At 46.3% G+C, this 14,740-nt stretch overlaps 1 protein-coding gene across 8 annotated transcripts; it reads left to right on the top strand.

Moving 5' to 3' along the window:
* Positions 1–716: 716 nt before the first annotated feature.
* LOC144078771 (uncharacterized) lies at positions 717–14,409 on the top strand. 8 transcript variants are annotated; one of them, XR_013301308.1, is made up of 12 exons: positions 717–1,352; positions 3,450–3,654; positions 4,537–4,597; positions 5,815–5,894; positions 5,977–6,081; positions 6,167–6,338; positions 6,646–6,702; positions 7,206–7,355; positions 7,456–7,586; positions 8,034–8,166; positions 8,449–8,765; positions 14,264–14,409. XR_013301308.1 is itself a non-coding variant. In XM_077607111.1 (10 exons), exons 1-9 carry the CDS (start codon positions 971–973, stop codon positions 7,546–7,548), a joined length of 1,305 nt encoding a protein of 434 aa, XP_077463237.1. In that variant the 5' UTR covers positions 718–970; the 3' UTR covers positions 7,549–7,586; positions 8,034–8,372. The 8 variants fall into 8 exon arrangements, 1 of the variants encoding a protein (XP_077463237.1); XR_013301307.1 differs by lacking the exon at positions 14,264–14,409 and adding an exon at positions 10,362–11,204; XR_013301305.1 differs by lacking the exon at positions 14,264–14,409 and adding an exon at positions 10,732–11,200.
* The last annotated feature ends 331 nt before the right edge of the window (positions 14,410–14,740 follow it).

The following is a 14,740-nucleotide window of genomic DNA, read 5'->3' as shown; positions in this document are numbered from 1 at the left end:
ACCCCAACAAGTCTTTTTCTCTTTCGTTTTGTTCCGCAGGTATGACTTGGTGCTGTCATCCGACTCTCCCTCGCTGGACGGCTCAGCCCAATTGAGCCTAATGATGACCAACGAGGTTGCCATCGTCACCATATTGTCATTGCCGCTCACACGGGCCCCGGTCGAGCAAGTCCACGAAGATTACGTGGGGGACTTTGTGACTTTGCTCCAGGTGATGCGTGATTCAACTGTCTCATCCTCTTTTGGCTCATGCGGGCGGGTGGGCAACAGCACCTGCATTGTACCACATGTTCATTAACATTGTTCTTTTTGGTTAAAGGATCTCATTGTGACATTGGTGGATGTGACGGATCATTCGTTCATGTTTTCCTGCTGTCTTTGCCAAGAGGACTCCCGAGGTCTGTCTGGGAAGAATTGACCAGCATTGCATTCCATTCCATTCCATTCCATTCAGTGTGTCATTTTAAAACACCTTGATTTGATTTTTGTGTGCAGTTTAAAAGCGAGGTATGGCCTTCAAGCTCAATTCGAGTCATTTCCTGAAGCCCTGATCAAGTATTTTGAGAAATGTGGGAGCGCGCAGAGTTCCAGCGAGTCCAGGTACCCTAGGTTCTCCTCCTTTTGTTTCATCTCCTAAGGAATGTGCACCCCAACAAGTCTTTTTCTCTTTTGTTTTCTTCCGCAGGTATGACTTGGTGCTCTCGTCCGACTCTCCCTCGCTGGACGGCTCAGCCCAATTGAGCATAGTGGAGACCGACGAGTTGTTCTGCATCACCAAATTATCTTTGACGCTCACACGGGCCACGGTCGAGCAGGTCAATAAATACGTGGGGGACCTCGTGACTTTGCTCCAGGTGATGCGTGATTCAACTGTCTCATCCTCTTTTGGCTCATGCAGGCGGGCGGGCAACAGCACCTGCATTGTACCACATTGTTATGATCGGGGGTCACGTTCCTCCGAAGTCCAAGCATGGCGACCACCTGCGAGTCACCTTGCCGCTGCCCTCGTTGTCTTTCTAGTTGGCTGTCGATCCGGATGGCCAATTCCACGAGCGCGTCGAGGGACCCTGGTTCCTCTCGGATCGCCAGCTCCTCCCGCATCTCCACATTCAGCCGTCGTGGAGGGAGGGCGGAGTCATTAAAGGCACTCTCGGCGGCTAAGATGCGGAATTCGACCCAGTCTTTTGCCACGCTCCGGACGCCTTGTCTGAGAGCTCTTAAGCGCCCACCGGCTGGTCGAAGATCTTTCGCATCTCTGCGGTCAATAAGTCGTAGGAGGTACAAATGCGGGAGCCCCTCTCCCATTCGGCGCTCGCCCAGGCTAGGGCCTCATCACGAAGGCAGCCGATCAGGTAAGCGATCTTGGCTCGGTCCGAGGTGTGGGTGAGGCTCGGTTGTTCAAACACCAACTGCCATTGAACCAGGAAGCGCCGGCATGCGCCGAGATCTCCACCGTAGGGGGGCCTTAGGTCCCTGTTGCGGCGATATCGGTGTTACCAGGGGAGCGGCTGGGGTTAGCTGTGCACTTGGTGAATGAGGCAAAGAATTGAGTAGTGCTCGTATGTCATCCAGGGGTCTCAGCCATGCTCGATACCTTAGAACAGAGGTACGCAATAGCTTGGGTATGCTGTTCCACCACCTGCCAAATTGGGTCGGGGGGGGCCTGGCCTGCGCCCGCGGGGTCCATGTTAGAGGATCGTGCTGTTTTGATTGGGGGTGGAAGAGCCCAAAGCAGGCGAGGGCTGGGAGTCTGCTTCTCCAATCTTGATTAGAATGATCCAAGTGAAAGGCCAGGCACCAGAGGGGATGGCGTGGGGATGGCGTCGGGATGGCGTCGGCGTGTCGTTAGGCGTATCCGTGGTCGTGGAGGCCGAGCGTAGTCGGAATCCTGGGAGCAAAACAAGAGGTCTTAAATCAACGAAGGCAGGCGAGAAAATACAAGCAGGTACGTACCTCACTGTGAGCAGATCAGACGATCCCGCAGTGTGGTCCTGTTCTTGGTGGCCTTAAATACTCCTCACTGGCTAATGACTCACACCTGGCAGCCCTCGAGTCATTAGAGGCAGGGGTGTCAAATTTACGGCCCGCGGGCCGGAACCGGCCCCCAAGGAGGTTCGATCAGGCCCGCAGGATCATTTGAAAGTGGAAAAAATGCATCAAAGACATGGAATTCATATTTTGAATTCGCTGCAATTCACGGATTATCCGCTAAGGGGCGCACTCTTTCCATCAGAGTAGAAGACAAGCTGCATCACTGAGACAGAAACTTTCTTCATTACACATTTCAAATCACTCTCCTTAGTTTGTAAAGTGCACGCAAAGATTACATTTTGATTTTATATGCGTATGTGTAAGTGGTTTAAAAATTCCTTTCATTAAAAGTCTCTTTTAATCTTAAAGTGCATGACTATATTTTTCAGTACCAATTCAAGTTTTGTGCCTTTGTACAATCAGTGGGATCCGTTGCAATGCCTATTTGTGAATGATAAAAGTCAATTGCACATTTATCTAAGGAAATATGAGGTGTTTCATGAAAGGATAGTTCATTCCATTTCCATATTTTCCTAATGTTCTTGTGCTTCTTTACACCAAAACAAAGGAAAGACATGATATTTGGGTTATTTATAGCAGAGCATGGTATCATTTTAATGGTCCGGCCCACTTGACATCTCCCTAGGCCGCCGTATGTGGCCCACCATGCCAAATGACTTTGACAGCCCTGCATTAGAGGCAGGACCTGTGGTTGGGTGGCGGGCGCAACCAGCCACCAATCTCGTCTGGGGCCTGACACACATGTTTATGAACACATTGCTCGGGACATCCTAGCTGTCTTGGAGTAAAACTGCAGCACATTTTCAAAATAAGGGCTGGCGGAAAAGTTAGACACGGAGCAAAAATGTTCCACTGTGAGAGTGAAAGATCCACACCACAACAGACCGACACACACAAAAAACACACAAATAAAACCACATTATTCACCTTGACTACTGTCTATGTACATTGCTTACTGACACTGTCTATATTTCTATAGTGAAAAGGGCAGTAGTGACTGACGCGCGGGTGCATGTCAGGCTCAAAGCCTGACACCATTAGCAATCGACAATCATGTTTTTGTCTGCTACCAGTGACCGACCGAGACTATCCGGATCAGAGCCAAACTTTCTTCAGGTTTAGCGTTATCAAGGTAGTGTTTTAGTCGTGCCTTGTCTTTCTTGTCATTTGGATTCTTCTTATTATTATTATCATTAATGTTGTAATAACAATAAAATCGGATTATTATCAATGCTTTTCTCAATTGTTGTCTTTTTTATGGTACAAATAAATACATAGTATTATTGTGTATTACTTTTTCAATGTCATTTGACTAAATTGCAAGATCAATCATCCATTCTGGTTAGTCGTAGTGATACATTGTGAACTTGTTTGCAAACTCCCAACAAAACCGCTAGGAGGAGACAAAGAAGAGAAACACGAAGAAGAAGAAGAAGAAGAAGAAGAAGAAGACGAAGAAGAAGTGGAAGCGCTTAAATTTCAACTGGCATTTCTCACGTGGACCTTGGACGAGTCACACATTTTTCCCGCAATGGCGTCAAGTCAGGAGCAGTCCACAAAAGTTATGGAAGTCACCGTTAGGTCTCAAGGCTGCAACGACAGGTAATCGGAAAAAAAAAGCATACTTGTTGAGGTCCTTATTGTTGTTTTAGCAAAGATAGTCAAGTTTTGACCTGTCAATTTAGTCCCCGGGGCTATTTTACCGTTAAGAATTCTGTGTCTAAGTAATGGCGGTGACTATTCCCCGCATACCTGTCAACTTATACGTTTTCCCCTTATTTTATACGTTTTTTGATCATTTCAAATTGTGTACGCCGTATAACAACTTTTGTACGGGATTTTTTTTTAAGTACGTTTTTTGTAAAACGGATCTCGTTTGACGCATTTCGGCTGTAATCCGGATCGTCTCGGTCACTGGTAGCAGACGAAAACGCCATCGTCAACTGCTAATATTGTCATGCTTTAAGCATGATATGCGCACACGCATTCCCCTTTCACACGAAACAGGAAATGATTAAATCATTTCCTGTTTCGTTATTTAAGGAGCTATGGGTCCGAATACATTCACGGTCGCGTCACGACAACGCGGCGCGACCATAACACTTTTACGTGCACCCTAGTATGTGAGTAAATATGTGCCGCGTTGCATTTGTACGCTTTTCTATTGCTTAATACGGGGGATTCCAATCATTAATAATAATAATAATCATAATAATAATCGGCCATAGGCCATGTCGTCATTACCACAACACAAAAGCCTACTTGTCATCACACGCAGAAACTCGGTAACCTTTCAATTTCTTGGACTATTTAACCGTTAAGAATTCTGTGTCTAGTCTAATTCTAGTCAAAGGTATTAGTAGACAACAAAATACTGACACATTTAACATTTGTGGCTGGTCAATTCGATGCCAATTTCAAAATGTCTACATGTCTGCAGAAGTTGCTTGTATCAACCCTGAAAACAGTCCTTTATACTTACAGAACAAAACACCTCCGCATCACCATGGGACTTCAGCCGAGCACAAGTGATCCTCAAAAACACGTGAGTACAGCATTTTTTTTTCAAATCTATCAAAAATCCTGTGCTTTACTGTCTTCATGTTAAATAAAAGTGCCATGAGAAAAGTCTTCATTGTTGAGAATGAGTGACATTGCAACCTCAATTTAAACCATCGATGTCTTGTGGCCAAATTTGTGTTACACATGGAAATAGCATGTACAGACGCTCCCCTACTTACGAACGAAGGAGTTAGGTTCCGAGCGGTTGTTCATAAGTTGAAATAGTTGGTAAGTTGATTCAGTGCTATATTTTGTATTATCATTTATCTTTAAGGCCGATATAAGTATATTGAAGGTAAATATAAGTGCATTTGTATGTTTAAGGCTTGTATAAGTAACACGCATTGGTTTGTACTGAAAAAAAATTTTTTTAATAAAATGAAGAGAATATGTACACTACTGTATAGAGAGAGAAATGTATGTATTAGAAAGTGGCCGAAAGAAGCGAGCTAACGACGATTGCACCATTTTCTTCTTTTTTTCATCATAAATGATGCGGTAGCACTGTATGGCATCATTCAATTGATTTGCAAACTTTGTGCAACGTTCAATATTTGGGTCCTGCTGCTCCATCTTTCTGTTTATAAATGGTACTGACGGTCGGTGGAACGATTCAAGTTGTATTCCCGTGCAACGCTCACCACTTTCTCACGCGCATCAAGCTTCGTTATTATTGCCACTGGTTTCAAATGAAATGGCTTGCATCTCCTTCACTAGAAGCCTTTCGCTTTTCACCAACCATATTGAATAATGGCTGCACGAGATATTTCATGATAAAAATGAAAAAGGTTCTTTGCGCACTGGAGATATGTCACGCACTTGCGCAACTTGCGCACTGCAACGAACTGGGCAGAGGAAGGTGGATGCTGGGTGAGCCGAGCGCTCTCAGCGCCAGGCGTCGTCGGTATTAGCGGCGGAAAGAAGCACTACTCGGAAAAAGGCGCGCAATACAAAATCGAAGTGACTCACATTTTTCGACATAAACGCAATTTGCAGACATGTTCGTATGTACCGTTGTTCGTAAGTCGAATGTTCGTAAGTAGGGGAGCGTCTGTACTGTATCATTATTATTTATTTTTAATCATTACTCAAACATTTTGCAAATAAAATTAGAATTCTTCTTGGACATAAAATGTGTGTTGGCTTTCTGGGAGTGGTAAGCAATGTGTCTATTGATTGACCTTTTCTTTTTGCTTTAAGGATCTCCTTGTTACATTAGCCGATGACACGGATCGTTCTTTCCTGTTTGCCTGCCGTCTTTGCCAAGAGGACTTCCCGAGGTCTGTCTGGGAAGAATTGACCAGCATTGCATTCCATTCAGTGTGTCATTTTAAAACACCTTGATTTTATTTTTGTGTGCAGTTTGAAAGAGAGGTATGGCCTTCATGCGCAATTCGGCTCATTTCCTGAAGCGCTGATGAAGGCTTTTGGGAAATGTGGGAGCAAACAGAGTTCCAGCGAGTCCAGGTACCCTAGCTTCTCCTCCTTTTGTTTCATCTCCTAAGGAATGTGCACCCCAACAAGTATTTTTCTCTTTCATTTTGTTCCGCAGGTATGAGTTGGTGCTGTCGTCCGACTCTCCCTCGCTGGACGGCTCGGCTGAATTGAGCCTAATGAAGACCGACGAGTTTGCCAGCGGCACCATATTGTCATTGCCGTTCACACGGGCCAAGGTCGAGGAGGTCAAAGAAGAATATGTGGGCGACCTTGTGACTTTGCTCCAGGTGATGCTTGATTCAACTGTCTCATCCTCTTTTGGCTCATGCGGGCGGGCGGGCAACAGCACCTGCATTGGACCACATGTTCATGAACACATTGCTCGGGACACCCTAGCTGGCTTGGAGTGAAACTGCAGCACATTTTCAAAATAAGGGCTGGCGTTTTTTACAAATAACGGCCCTTTTTTAAAAACCATTTTTTTCTCGCACAAAAGTTGTTATACGGCGTACACCATTTAAAATGATTACAAAAGGTATAAAACACTGGGAAAATGTATCACTTGACATGTATGATGTTGTCTTTATGTCACAGGCAGAAACAGAAAGGCTGCAGGTTCAATTGGCGAAGACACAGGAGGATTTAGAACAGGTGGGTTTTTATGTCCACTGTCAAGATACCAAATTGGAATGAACCTTTAACATTGCCCAGAGAAGATGAGGATGAGATTTTGTTTCTAGTCCATGTCCTAATGTGCCATTAGATGCTTTCTGAGAAGACCGAAGAGTTGGCGCTTCTGCGCTCGGAATCGAGAAGTCAAACCAGTTCGCTATCGCTAGTCTTAGACGTGCAGTTTTAGCACCTATCCCTAATTCCTTAACTCTGTCTGGTCCCGTCGAACAAACTCAGACAGTAAACCTTTTGTTCATTGTCATCGAGTTAACAACCATAGTTTTACTCCTACAGTGGTAATACTATATCCAAATGAAACAGCTACAACAAAATGAATGAGTCAAATGTCCTATTGGTCATTAGCGAGCCGTCCGTCATTGCGACGAGCTGCGGACTAAATTTGAGCACTCGGCTGTGGTAAGGCCCTGCTCGATGCCGTCTTGTGGATTGCTGACAAACCATCTGTTGGGACCACGTCATAGGTGCAGACCCGCTTGGAGGAGCGAATCCAGCACCAGTCGGTGGTGCAGCGTACGGTGATGCGACAACATCACCAGCTAACGTCGACCGTGGGCGTCCGCTTAGAGCACGTGCTGGATTGCCTGCGGTTACCGTCTCACGAAACGTCGTGGGTTAGTAGTGTTTTTAGTTGTCATTTGTCTGAATGTGGGAACCCTGCTTGATTGATGACCTACTATGGACTGGAAAAATGACGCCATCTGACGTTCTCAGGTTCGCAGGATGGTGTTGACGTTGAAGCGCAGGTTTACTGCTGTCCACTCCAGGCAGAAGACGGAGCTCAGGTTATTGTTTCAGGAACAATAACCTAAAATCCAAACTGGCGCACACGGACGGAGGAGGAGGTATGTCATCGAGCATTAGAATTCGAATCCACTGGCTTAGACCTTCATTTCAAATTCAACAAGTTGCCAAACCACTTCCGCCGGATCCAATTCATTTCATAACCAGTGCTAGCTACCTCTGTACTTTTTGTATACGACGACAATGCCCTTGTTTTATCGAGTCAAATACTCATGTGATTGGACACCGCTTGATTGGACGCCTGGCGCCAAAGTCAGTTCAGTTGAGTAGCGAGCGACTTACGACTTCATCTGAAGTCTTCCAACGGCCATGTTGGATGGGGCAACGTTCCCATTCATGAAATTGCATCAAAATCTGCTTCAATCAATCAAACTCAAACTCATTTCTCAACCGCTGTTGGCGTGGGACGTCCAATTTGGAGTCAGATGCTTGCCCGTTTTGGATGATTTTAGTCTGTTTTTCTTTCTTTTCTTTTTTTTCTTCCGCAGACGAATGGCAGCTGATCTTCGGCGACCCCACCAAGTTCGGCTTGGGTCTCTTCTCGGTTTGCTTCGACGTGCTCTTTGTGGTTCAGCATTACTGCCTGTACCGCTCGCCTTACCAGGAGATCCGACAGTGCCGGTGAAGCCCCGCCCCCTGACCTCCTCGCATTTGAAGGCTCAAAAAAAAACTTGATTTTTCTATTTCCTCCTGCACGTATGTAGCCACGCACATTCTGTAAATACACTGAAAAATGAATCAAATCGGTAATGGGAATGAACTTTTTTTTTGGTGTGGATTCTGAAGAATTGCTCCCCTTTATGAAATAAATATGATTATGAGATAAATTGGCCATTCCTTGCCAAAAACGTGGTTTTCCCCCTTCCCCGTTTTTCTTTCGAACATGAAAAATGTTTTCTCCAGAAAAGTGTCAACAACAAACCACCGTCGAGCCGTCAATCAAAACACGTCCACCTAATGCTGGCACTTCCGGTGCTCATCCGTTAGAGGGCGCTACAGGACCCGTTTGGCCTCTTCTTCCTCCTCCTGATGATGATGATGATGATGATGATGATGATGATGATGATGATGATGATGATGATGATGATGATGAGAAGGAGGGGGCGGTGTCAAACGCTCTTCTTGCACTTCAAGCAGGACAAAGCCCGCTCGTCGTCAATCCCTCGACTGGTCGCTCACGTGGATCGTCATGCTTGGTCTCGTCTGCGTCATTTTCTCAGGTGACTTTATTTTTTTTGCCTTCTTGTTTACATTTTTAAATGACACCGAATCAGGGCTTTTTCCTTCTTCCTTTTTATCCTTTCAAAAATGTACTTGACGCAATTATTATTGGCAGAAGGATTCCTCTCAGAAAAAAACAAAAACAAAACAATTCTAAAGACTCATTTGACAGCCAGAGACGTCCAAGCCATCGGGCGTGGGCGGGCGGCGGGGAATAAATGACATGTTTATAAAACCGGCCACCCTCCCCCGTTCGATATGAAGAAACATTTCTTGCGCCCTACCTAGTAAATGCCCTCCGGTCGGCCATCTTGGTAGGGGCGACGTTCCCATGCATTGTCATTCAAATCAAGTCATAACAAGCTTCTTTGATGCGGTTAGAGGGTGCTAGACTCCCGATCCAATTGACGTGGGAGGGCAAAAACAATGTTCGTTTGCTGCCGGCCTCCCACTTCAAATGAATTTGGACGTCTACCAATGATAAACACACTGGTGGGAAGGTCCACCTTGGCCAGAGGGTGGAAAAAATGGATTTTTTTAAATCTCATTGTCTACAAGAGGTCCAATCCATTTCAAATGGGAGGCATTGGTGGGCGCTGACAGACATTTCGCTGTGGTGTTTGCATGTTCTCCCCGGCCCTCCCTGTGTGGCTTTTTTCTGGGTATCCTGCAGATATTCAGCGCGGCTAGGCTAACTCGCTAACATCTGTCTGTGGCCAAGAGGACGAAGAGGGTGACGAGAGCCGCCCGCCCGCCGTCTGCTCCGCCCTTCAGCCCCGCCCGCCCACAATGACCCCCCAATACCCCTCAAAATGCATTCATCATTTCATAGTATCAGTCATTCCAAAAATTCGGCCTGTATATCATCAAATGTACGTTACGATATGGTTTCATTGGACAATGATGCAATGTTAGTCCATTTTCCACAATTTGATTCAAATCAGGGGCCAGGCAGACCAAAAGTACATCTCCATTTGAACATTTATTTCGAATTTTACTACACTTCATTTCAAACAGAAAAACATGTGTTTCATTGTCCTCATTTTTTGACCCATTCTGTCTGTATACACATTTAACACAACCAGTGTCATTTCCCCTGTAAAAATAAAAAAACTATAAATACCATTGGAAAAATATGAGGAACTTTGGTGCTGGATTTAGATGCTTTTGTGGAGCTCAAAATGAAGGTTTTTGTTTTGGAATCAGTTCGAGAATATTCTTCAAAAAACTTTCTTCAGGTTTAGCGTTATCAAGATAGTGTTTTAGTGGTGCCTTGTCTTTCTTGTCATTTGGATTCTTATTATTATCACCATTAATGTTGTAATAACAATTAAATCGGATTATTATCAATGCTTTTCTCAATTGTTGTCTTTTTTATGGTACAAATAAAATTATATTATGTATTACTTTTTTTAAATGTCATTTGACTAAATTGCAAGATCAATCATCCATCCTGGTTAGTCGTAGTGATACATTGTGAAGTATGTTGCTTTATTAATAATAATTAAAAAAAAAAAATAACATAAATAAAATAATAATAAAAAAATAAATGAAACATGACACATATCACATAACTTCACACCTTCTTCACACAGTCGAGGACACTGTTTGCGTTGCTGCGGCACACTGCTAGAGAGATGCGCTGTAACAGCCATTGACATTCGCGTGGCTCATTTGAAACAGCCACGAAGTTGTTTGCAAACTGCCAACAAAACCGCTAGGAGAAGACGAAGAAGAAGTGGAAGCGTTTAAATTTCGACCGGCAATCCTCACGTGGACCTTGGACGAGTCACGGATATTTCCCGCAATGGCTTCAAGGCAGGAGCAGTCAACAAAAGTTATGGAAGTCACCGTTATGCTTCAAGGCAGCAGCAGCAGCAGCAGCAGCAGCAGCAGTCTTGGACGTTGCCCAGAGAGGATGAGGATGAGATTTTGTTTCTAGTCCATGTCCTAATGTGCCATTAGATGCTTTCTGAGAAGACCGAAGAGTTGGCGCGTCAAACCCTAACCCTATCGCAGCTGCAGATGAAGTTTGAGCACTCGGCTGCGACTTGGACCATGGAGGTCGCCGTCATGTGTGAGCAGCTCATCAAGGCGGTGAACGTAACCATGGACCCGGAATCCAGTCCAATATAATCGGCTGGAGGCCCTAAAGTTTTTTTGAAGAGTTTCAAGAGTAGAGCGTAAGATGGTGCAACAACAAGGACAGTTAATGTCGACCGTGGCTGAGGTAAGGCCCTGCTCGATGCCATCTTGTGGATTGCTGACAAACCATCTGTTGGGACCACGTCATAGGTGCAGACCCGCTTGGCAAAGAAAATTGAACACCAGTCGGTGCTGGAGCGTACGGTGATGCAACTACATCACCAGCTAACGGAGACCGTGGGCGTCCGCTTAGAGCAGGTGCAGGATTGCCTGCGGTTACCGTCTCACGAAACATCGAGGGTTAGTAGTGTTTTTAGTTGTCATTTGTCTGAATGTGGGAACCCTGCTTGATGCCATCTTGTGGATTGTTGACAAACCATCTGTTGGGACCACGTCATAGGTGCAGACCCGCTTGAAGGAGCCAATCCGGCACCAGTCGGTGGTGCAGCGTACGGTCATGCAACTACATGACCAGCTAACGTCGACCGTGGGCGTCCGCTTGGAGCAGGTGCAGGATTGCCTGCGGTTACCGTCGAACGAAACGTCGAGGGTTAGTAGTGTTTTTAGTTGTCATTTGTCTGAATGTGGGAACCCTGCTTGATGCCATCTTGTGGATTGTTGACAAACCATCTGTTGGGACCACGTCATAGGTGCAGACCCGCTTGAAGGAGCCAATCCGGCACCAGTCGGTGGTGCAGCGTACGGTCATGCAACTACATGACCAGCTAACGTCGACCGTGGGCGTCCGCTTGGAGCAGGTGCAGGATTGCCTGCGGTTACCGTCGAACGAAACGTCGAGGGTTAGTAGTGTTTTTAGTTGTCATTTGTCTGAATGTGGGAACCCTGCTTGATGCCATCTTGTGGATTGTTGACAAACCATCTGTTGGGACCACGTCATAGGTGCAGACCCGCTTGGCAAAAAAAATACAACACCAGTCGGTGCTGGAGCGTACGGTCATGCAACTACATGACCAGCTAACGTCGACCGTGGGCGTCCGCTTGGAGTAGGTGCAGGATTGCCTGCGGTTACCGTCGAATGAAACGTCGAGGGTTAGTAGTGTTTTTAGTTGTCATTTGTCTGAATGTGGGAACCCTGCTTGATGCCATCTTGTGGATTGTTGACAAACCATCTGTTGGGACCACGTCATACGTGCAGAGCCGCTTGGCAAAAAAAATACAACACCAGTCGGTGCTGGAGCGTACGGTCATGCAACTACATGACCAGCTAACGTCGACCGTGGGCGTCCGCTTGGAGCAGGTGCAGGATTGCCTGCGGTTACCGTCGAACGAAACGTCGAGGGTTAGTAGTGTTTTTAGTTGTCATTTGTCTGAATGTGGGAACCCTGCTTGATTGATGACCTACTATGGACTGGAAAAATGACGCCATCTGACGTTCTCAGGTTCGCAGGATGGTGACCACGTTGCAGCGCAGGTTTGCTGCTCTCCACGCCAGCCACAAGACGTAACTCAGGTTCTTGTTTAAGGAATTTAATCCAAACAGTGATGCGACAACATCAGTCAATGTCGATCGTGGGCGTCCGTTTGGAGCAGGTGCTGGATTGCCTGCGGTTACCGTCGAACAAAACGTCTAGGGTTAGTAGTGTTTTTAGTTGTCATTTGTCTGAATGTGGGAACCCTGCTTGATGCCATCTTGTGGATTGTTGACAAACCATCTGTTGGGACCACGTCATAGGTGCAGACCCGCTTGAAGGAGCCAATCCGGCACCAGTCGGTGGTGCAGCGTACGGTCATGCAACTACATGACCAGCTAACGTCGACCGTGGGCGTCCGCTTGGAGCAGGTGCAGGATTGCCTGCGGTTACCGTCGAACGAAACGTCGAGGGTTAGTAGTGTTTTTAGTTGTCATTTGTCTGAATGTGGGAACCCTGCTTGATGCCATCTTGTGGATTGTTGACAAACCATCTGTTGGGACCACGTCATAGGTGCAGACCCGCTTGGAGGAGCCAATCCGGCACCAGTCGGTGGTGCAGCGTACGGTGATGCAACAACATCACCAGCTAACGGAGACCGTGGGCGTCCGCTTAGAGCAGGTGCAGGATTGCCTGCGGTTACCGTCGAACGAAACGTCGAGGGTTAGTAGTGGTTTTAGTTGTCATTTGTCTGAATGTGGGAACCCTGCTTGATTGATGACCTACTATGGACTGGAAAAATGACGCCATCTGACGTTCTCAGGCTCACAAGATGGTGGCGAAGTTGCAGCGCCAGTTTGCTACTCTGAAAAACAGGCAGAAGACGGAACTCCGGTCATTGTTTGAGGAACAATAACCTAAAATCCAAACTGGCGCACACGGGCGGAGGAGGTATGTCGTCGAGCATTAGAATTCGAATCCACTGGCTTAGACCTTCATTTCAAAGTCAAGTTGCGAAACCACTTCCGGATCCAATTCATCAAACATGGCTGAAAGTGCAAGATAGCCAGCCTCTCTGAACACAGCTCTGCATCAAACCAATCGAGCCAGGAGTGGAGTGGAGTGGAGTGTTGTGTTATGTCCGGTTGTTCTGGTGTTGCAATAAACTACACATGTGTGACCTCGGGTCATTTCCTGAAGCGCTGATGAAGTGTTTTGGGAAATGTGGGAGCGAACAGAGTTCCAGCAAGTCCAGGTACCCTAGGTTCTCCTCCTTTTGTTTCATCTCCTAAGGAATGTGCACCCCAACTAGTCTTTTTCTCTTTTGTTTTCTTCCGCAGGCATTACTTGCTGCTGTCGTCCGACTCTCCCTCGCTGGACGGCTCAGCCGAATTGAGCATAGTGGAGACCAACGAGTTTGCCATCGTCACCATAATGTCATTGCCGCTCACACGGGCCCCGGTCGAGCAAGTCCACGAAGATTACGTGGGGGACTTCGTGACTTTGCTCCAGGTGATGAGTGATTCAACTGTCTCATCCTCTTTTGGCTCATGCGGGCGGGGGGCAACAGCATCTGCATTGTACCACATGTTTATCAACATTGTTCTTTTTGGTTAAAAGGATCACGTTGTGACATTAGTGGATGTGACGGATCATTCGTTCATGTTTTCCTGCAGTCTTTGCCAAGAGGACTTCCCGAGGTCTGTCTGGGAAGAATTGACCAGCATTGCATTCCATTCCATTCCATTCAGTGTGTCATTTTAAAACACCTTGATTTGATTTTTGTGTGCAGTTTCAAAGCGAGGTATCTCCTTCATGCTCAATTCGGCTCATTTCCTGAAGCACTGATGAATGCTTTTGGGAAATGTAGGAGCGAGCAGAGTTCCAGCGAGTCCAGGTACCCTAGCTTCTCCTCCTTTTGTTTCATCTCCTAAGGAATGTGCACCCCAACAAGTCTTTTTCTCTTTCGTTTTGTTCCGCAGGTATGACTTGGTGCTGTCATCTGACTCTCCCTCGCTGGACGGCTCAGCCCAATTGAGCATGGTGGCGACCGACGAGGTTGCCATCGTCACCATAATGTCATTGCCGCTCACACGGGCCCCGGTCGAGCAAGTCCACGAAGATTACCTGGGGGACTTCGTGACTTTGCTCCAGGTGATGCGTGATTCAACTGTCTCATCCTCTTTTGGCTCATGCGGGCGGGGGGCAACAGCACCTGCATTGGACCACATGTTCATTAACATTGTTCTTTTTGCTTTAAGGATCTCATTGTTAAATTAGACGATGACATGGATCATTCGTTCATGTTTTCCTGCCATCTTTGCCAAGAGGACTTCCCGAGGTCTGTCTGGGAAGAATTGACCAGCATTGCATTCCATTCCATTCAGTGTGTCATTTTAAAACACCTTGATTTGATTTTTGTGTGCAGTTTCAAAGCGAGGTATCTCCTTCATGCTCAA

The sequence above is a fragment of the Stigmatopora argus genome, chromosome 8, assembly GCF_051989625.1.
Source record: "Stigmatopora argus isolate UIUO_Sarg chromosome 8, RoL_Sarg_1.0, whole genome shotgun sequence".
NCBI lineage: Eukaryota > Metazoa > Chordata > Actinopteri > Syngnathiformes > Syngnathidae > Stigmatopora > Stigmatopora argus.
The sequence above is the reverse complement of the archived record's forward strand: the minus strand, read 5'-3'. Positions and strand labels throughout refer to the sequence as shown.

Coding starts and splice junctions, on each gene's coding strand:
- LOC144078771 (XM_077607111.1), top strand. CDS start 971: ATGGCGACCACCTGCGAGTCACCTTGCCGCTGCCCTCGTTGTCTTTCT. Junction 1,353..3,449: donor TCACGAAGGCAGCCGATCAG/GTAAGCGATCTT, acceptor CAAAACCGCTAG/GAGGAGACAAAGAAGAGAAA. Junction 4,598..5,814: donor CAAGTGATCCTCAAAAACAC/GTGAGTACAGCA, acceptor TTTTGCTTTAAG/GATCTCCTTGTTACATTAGC.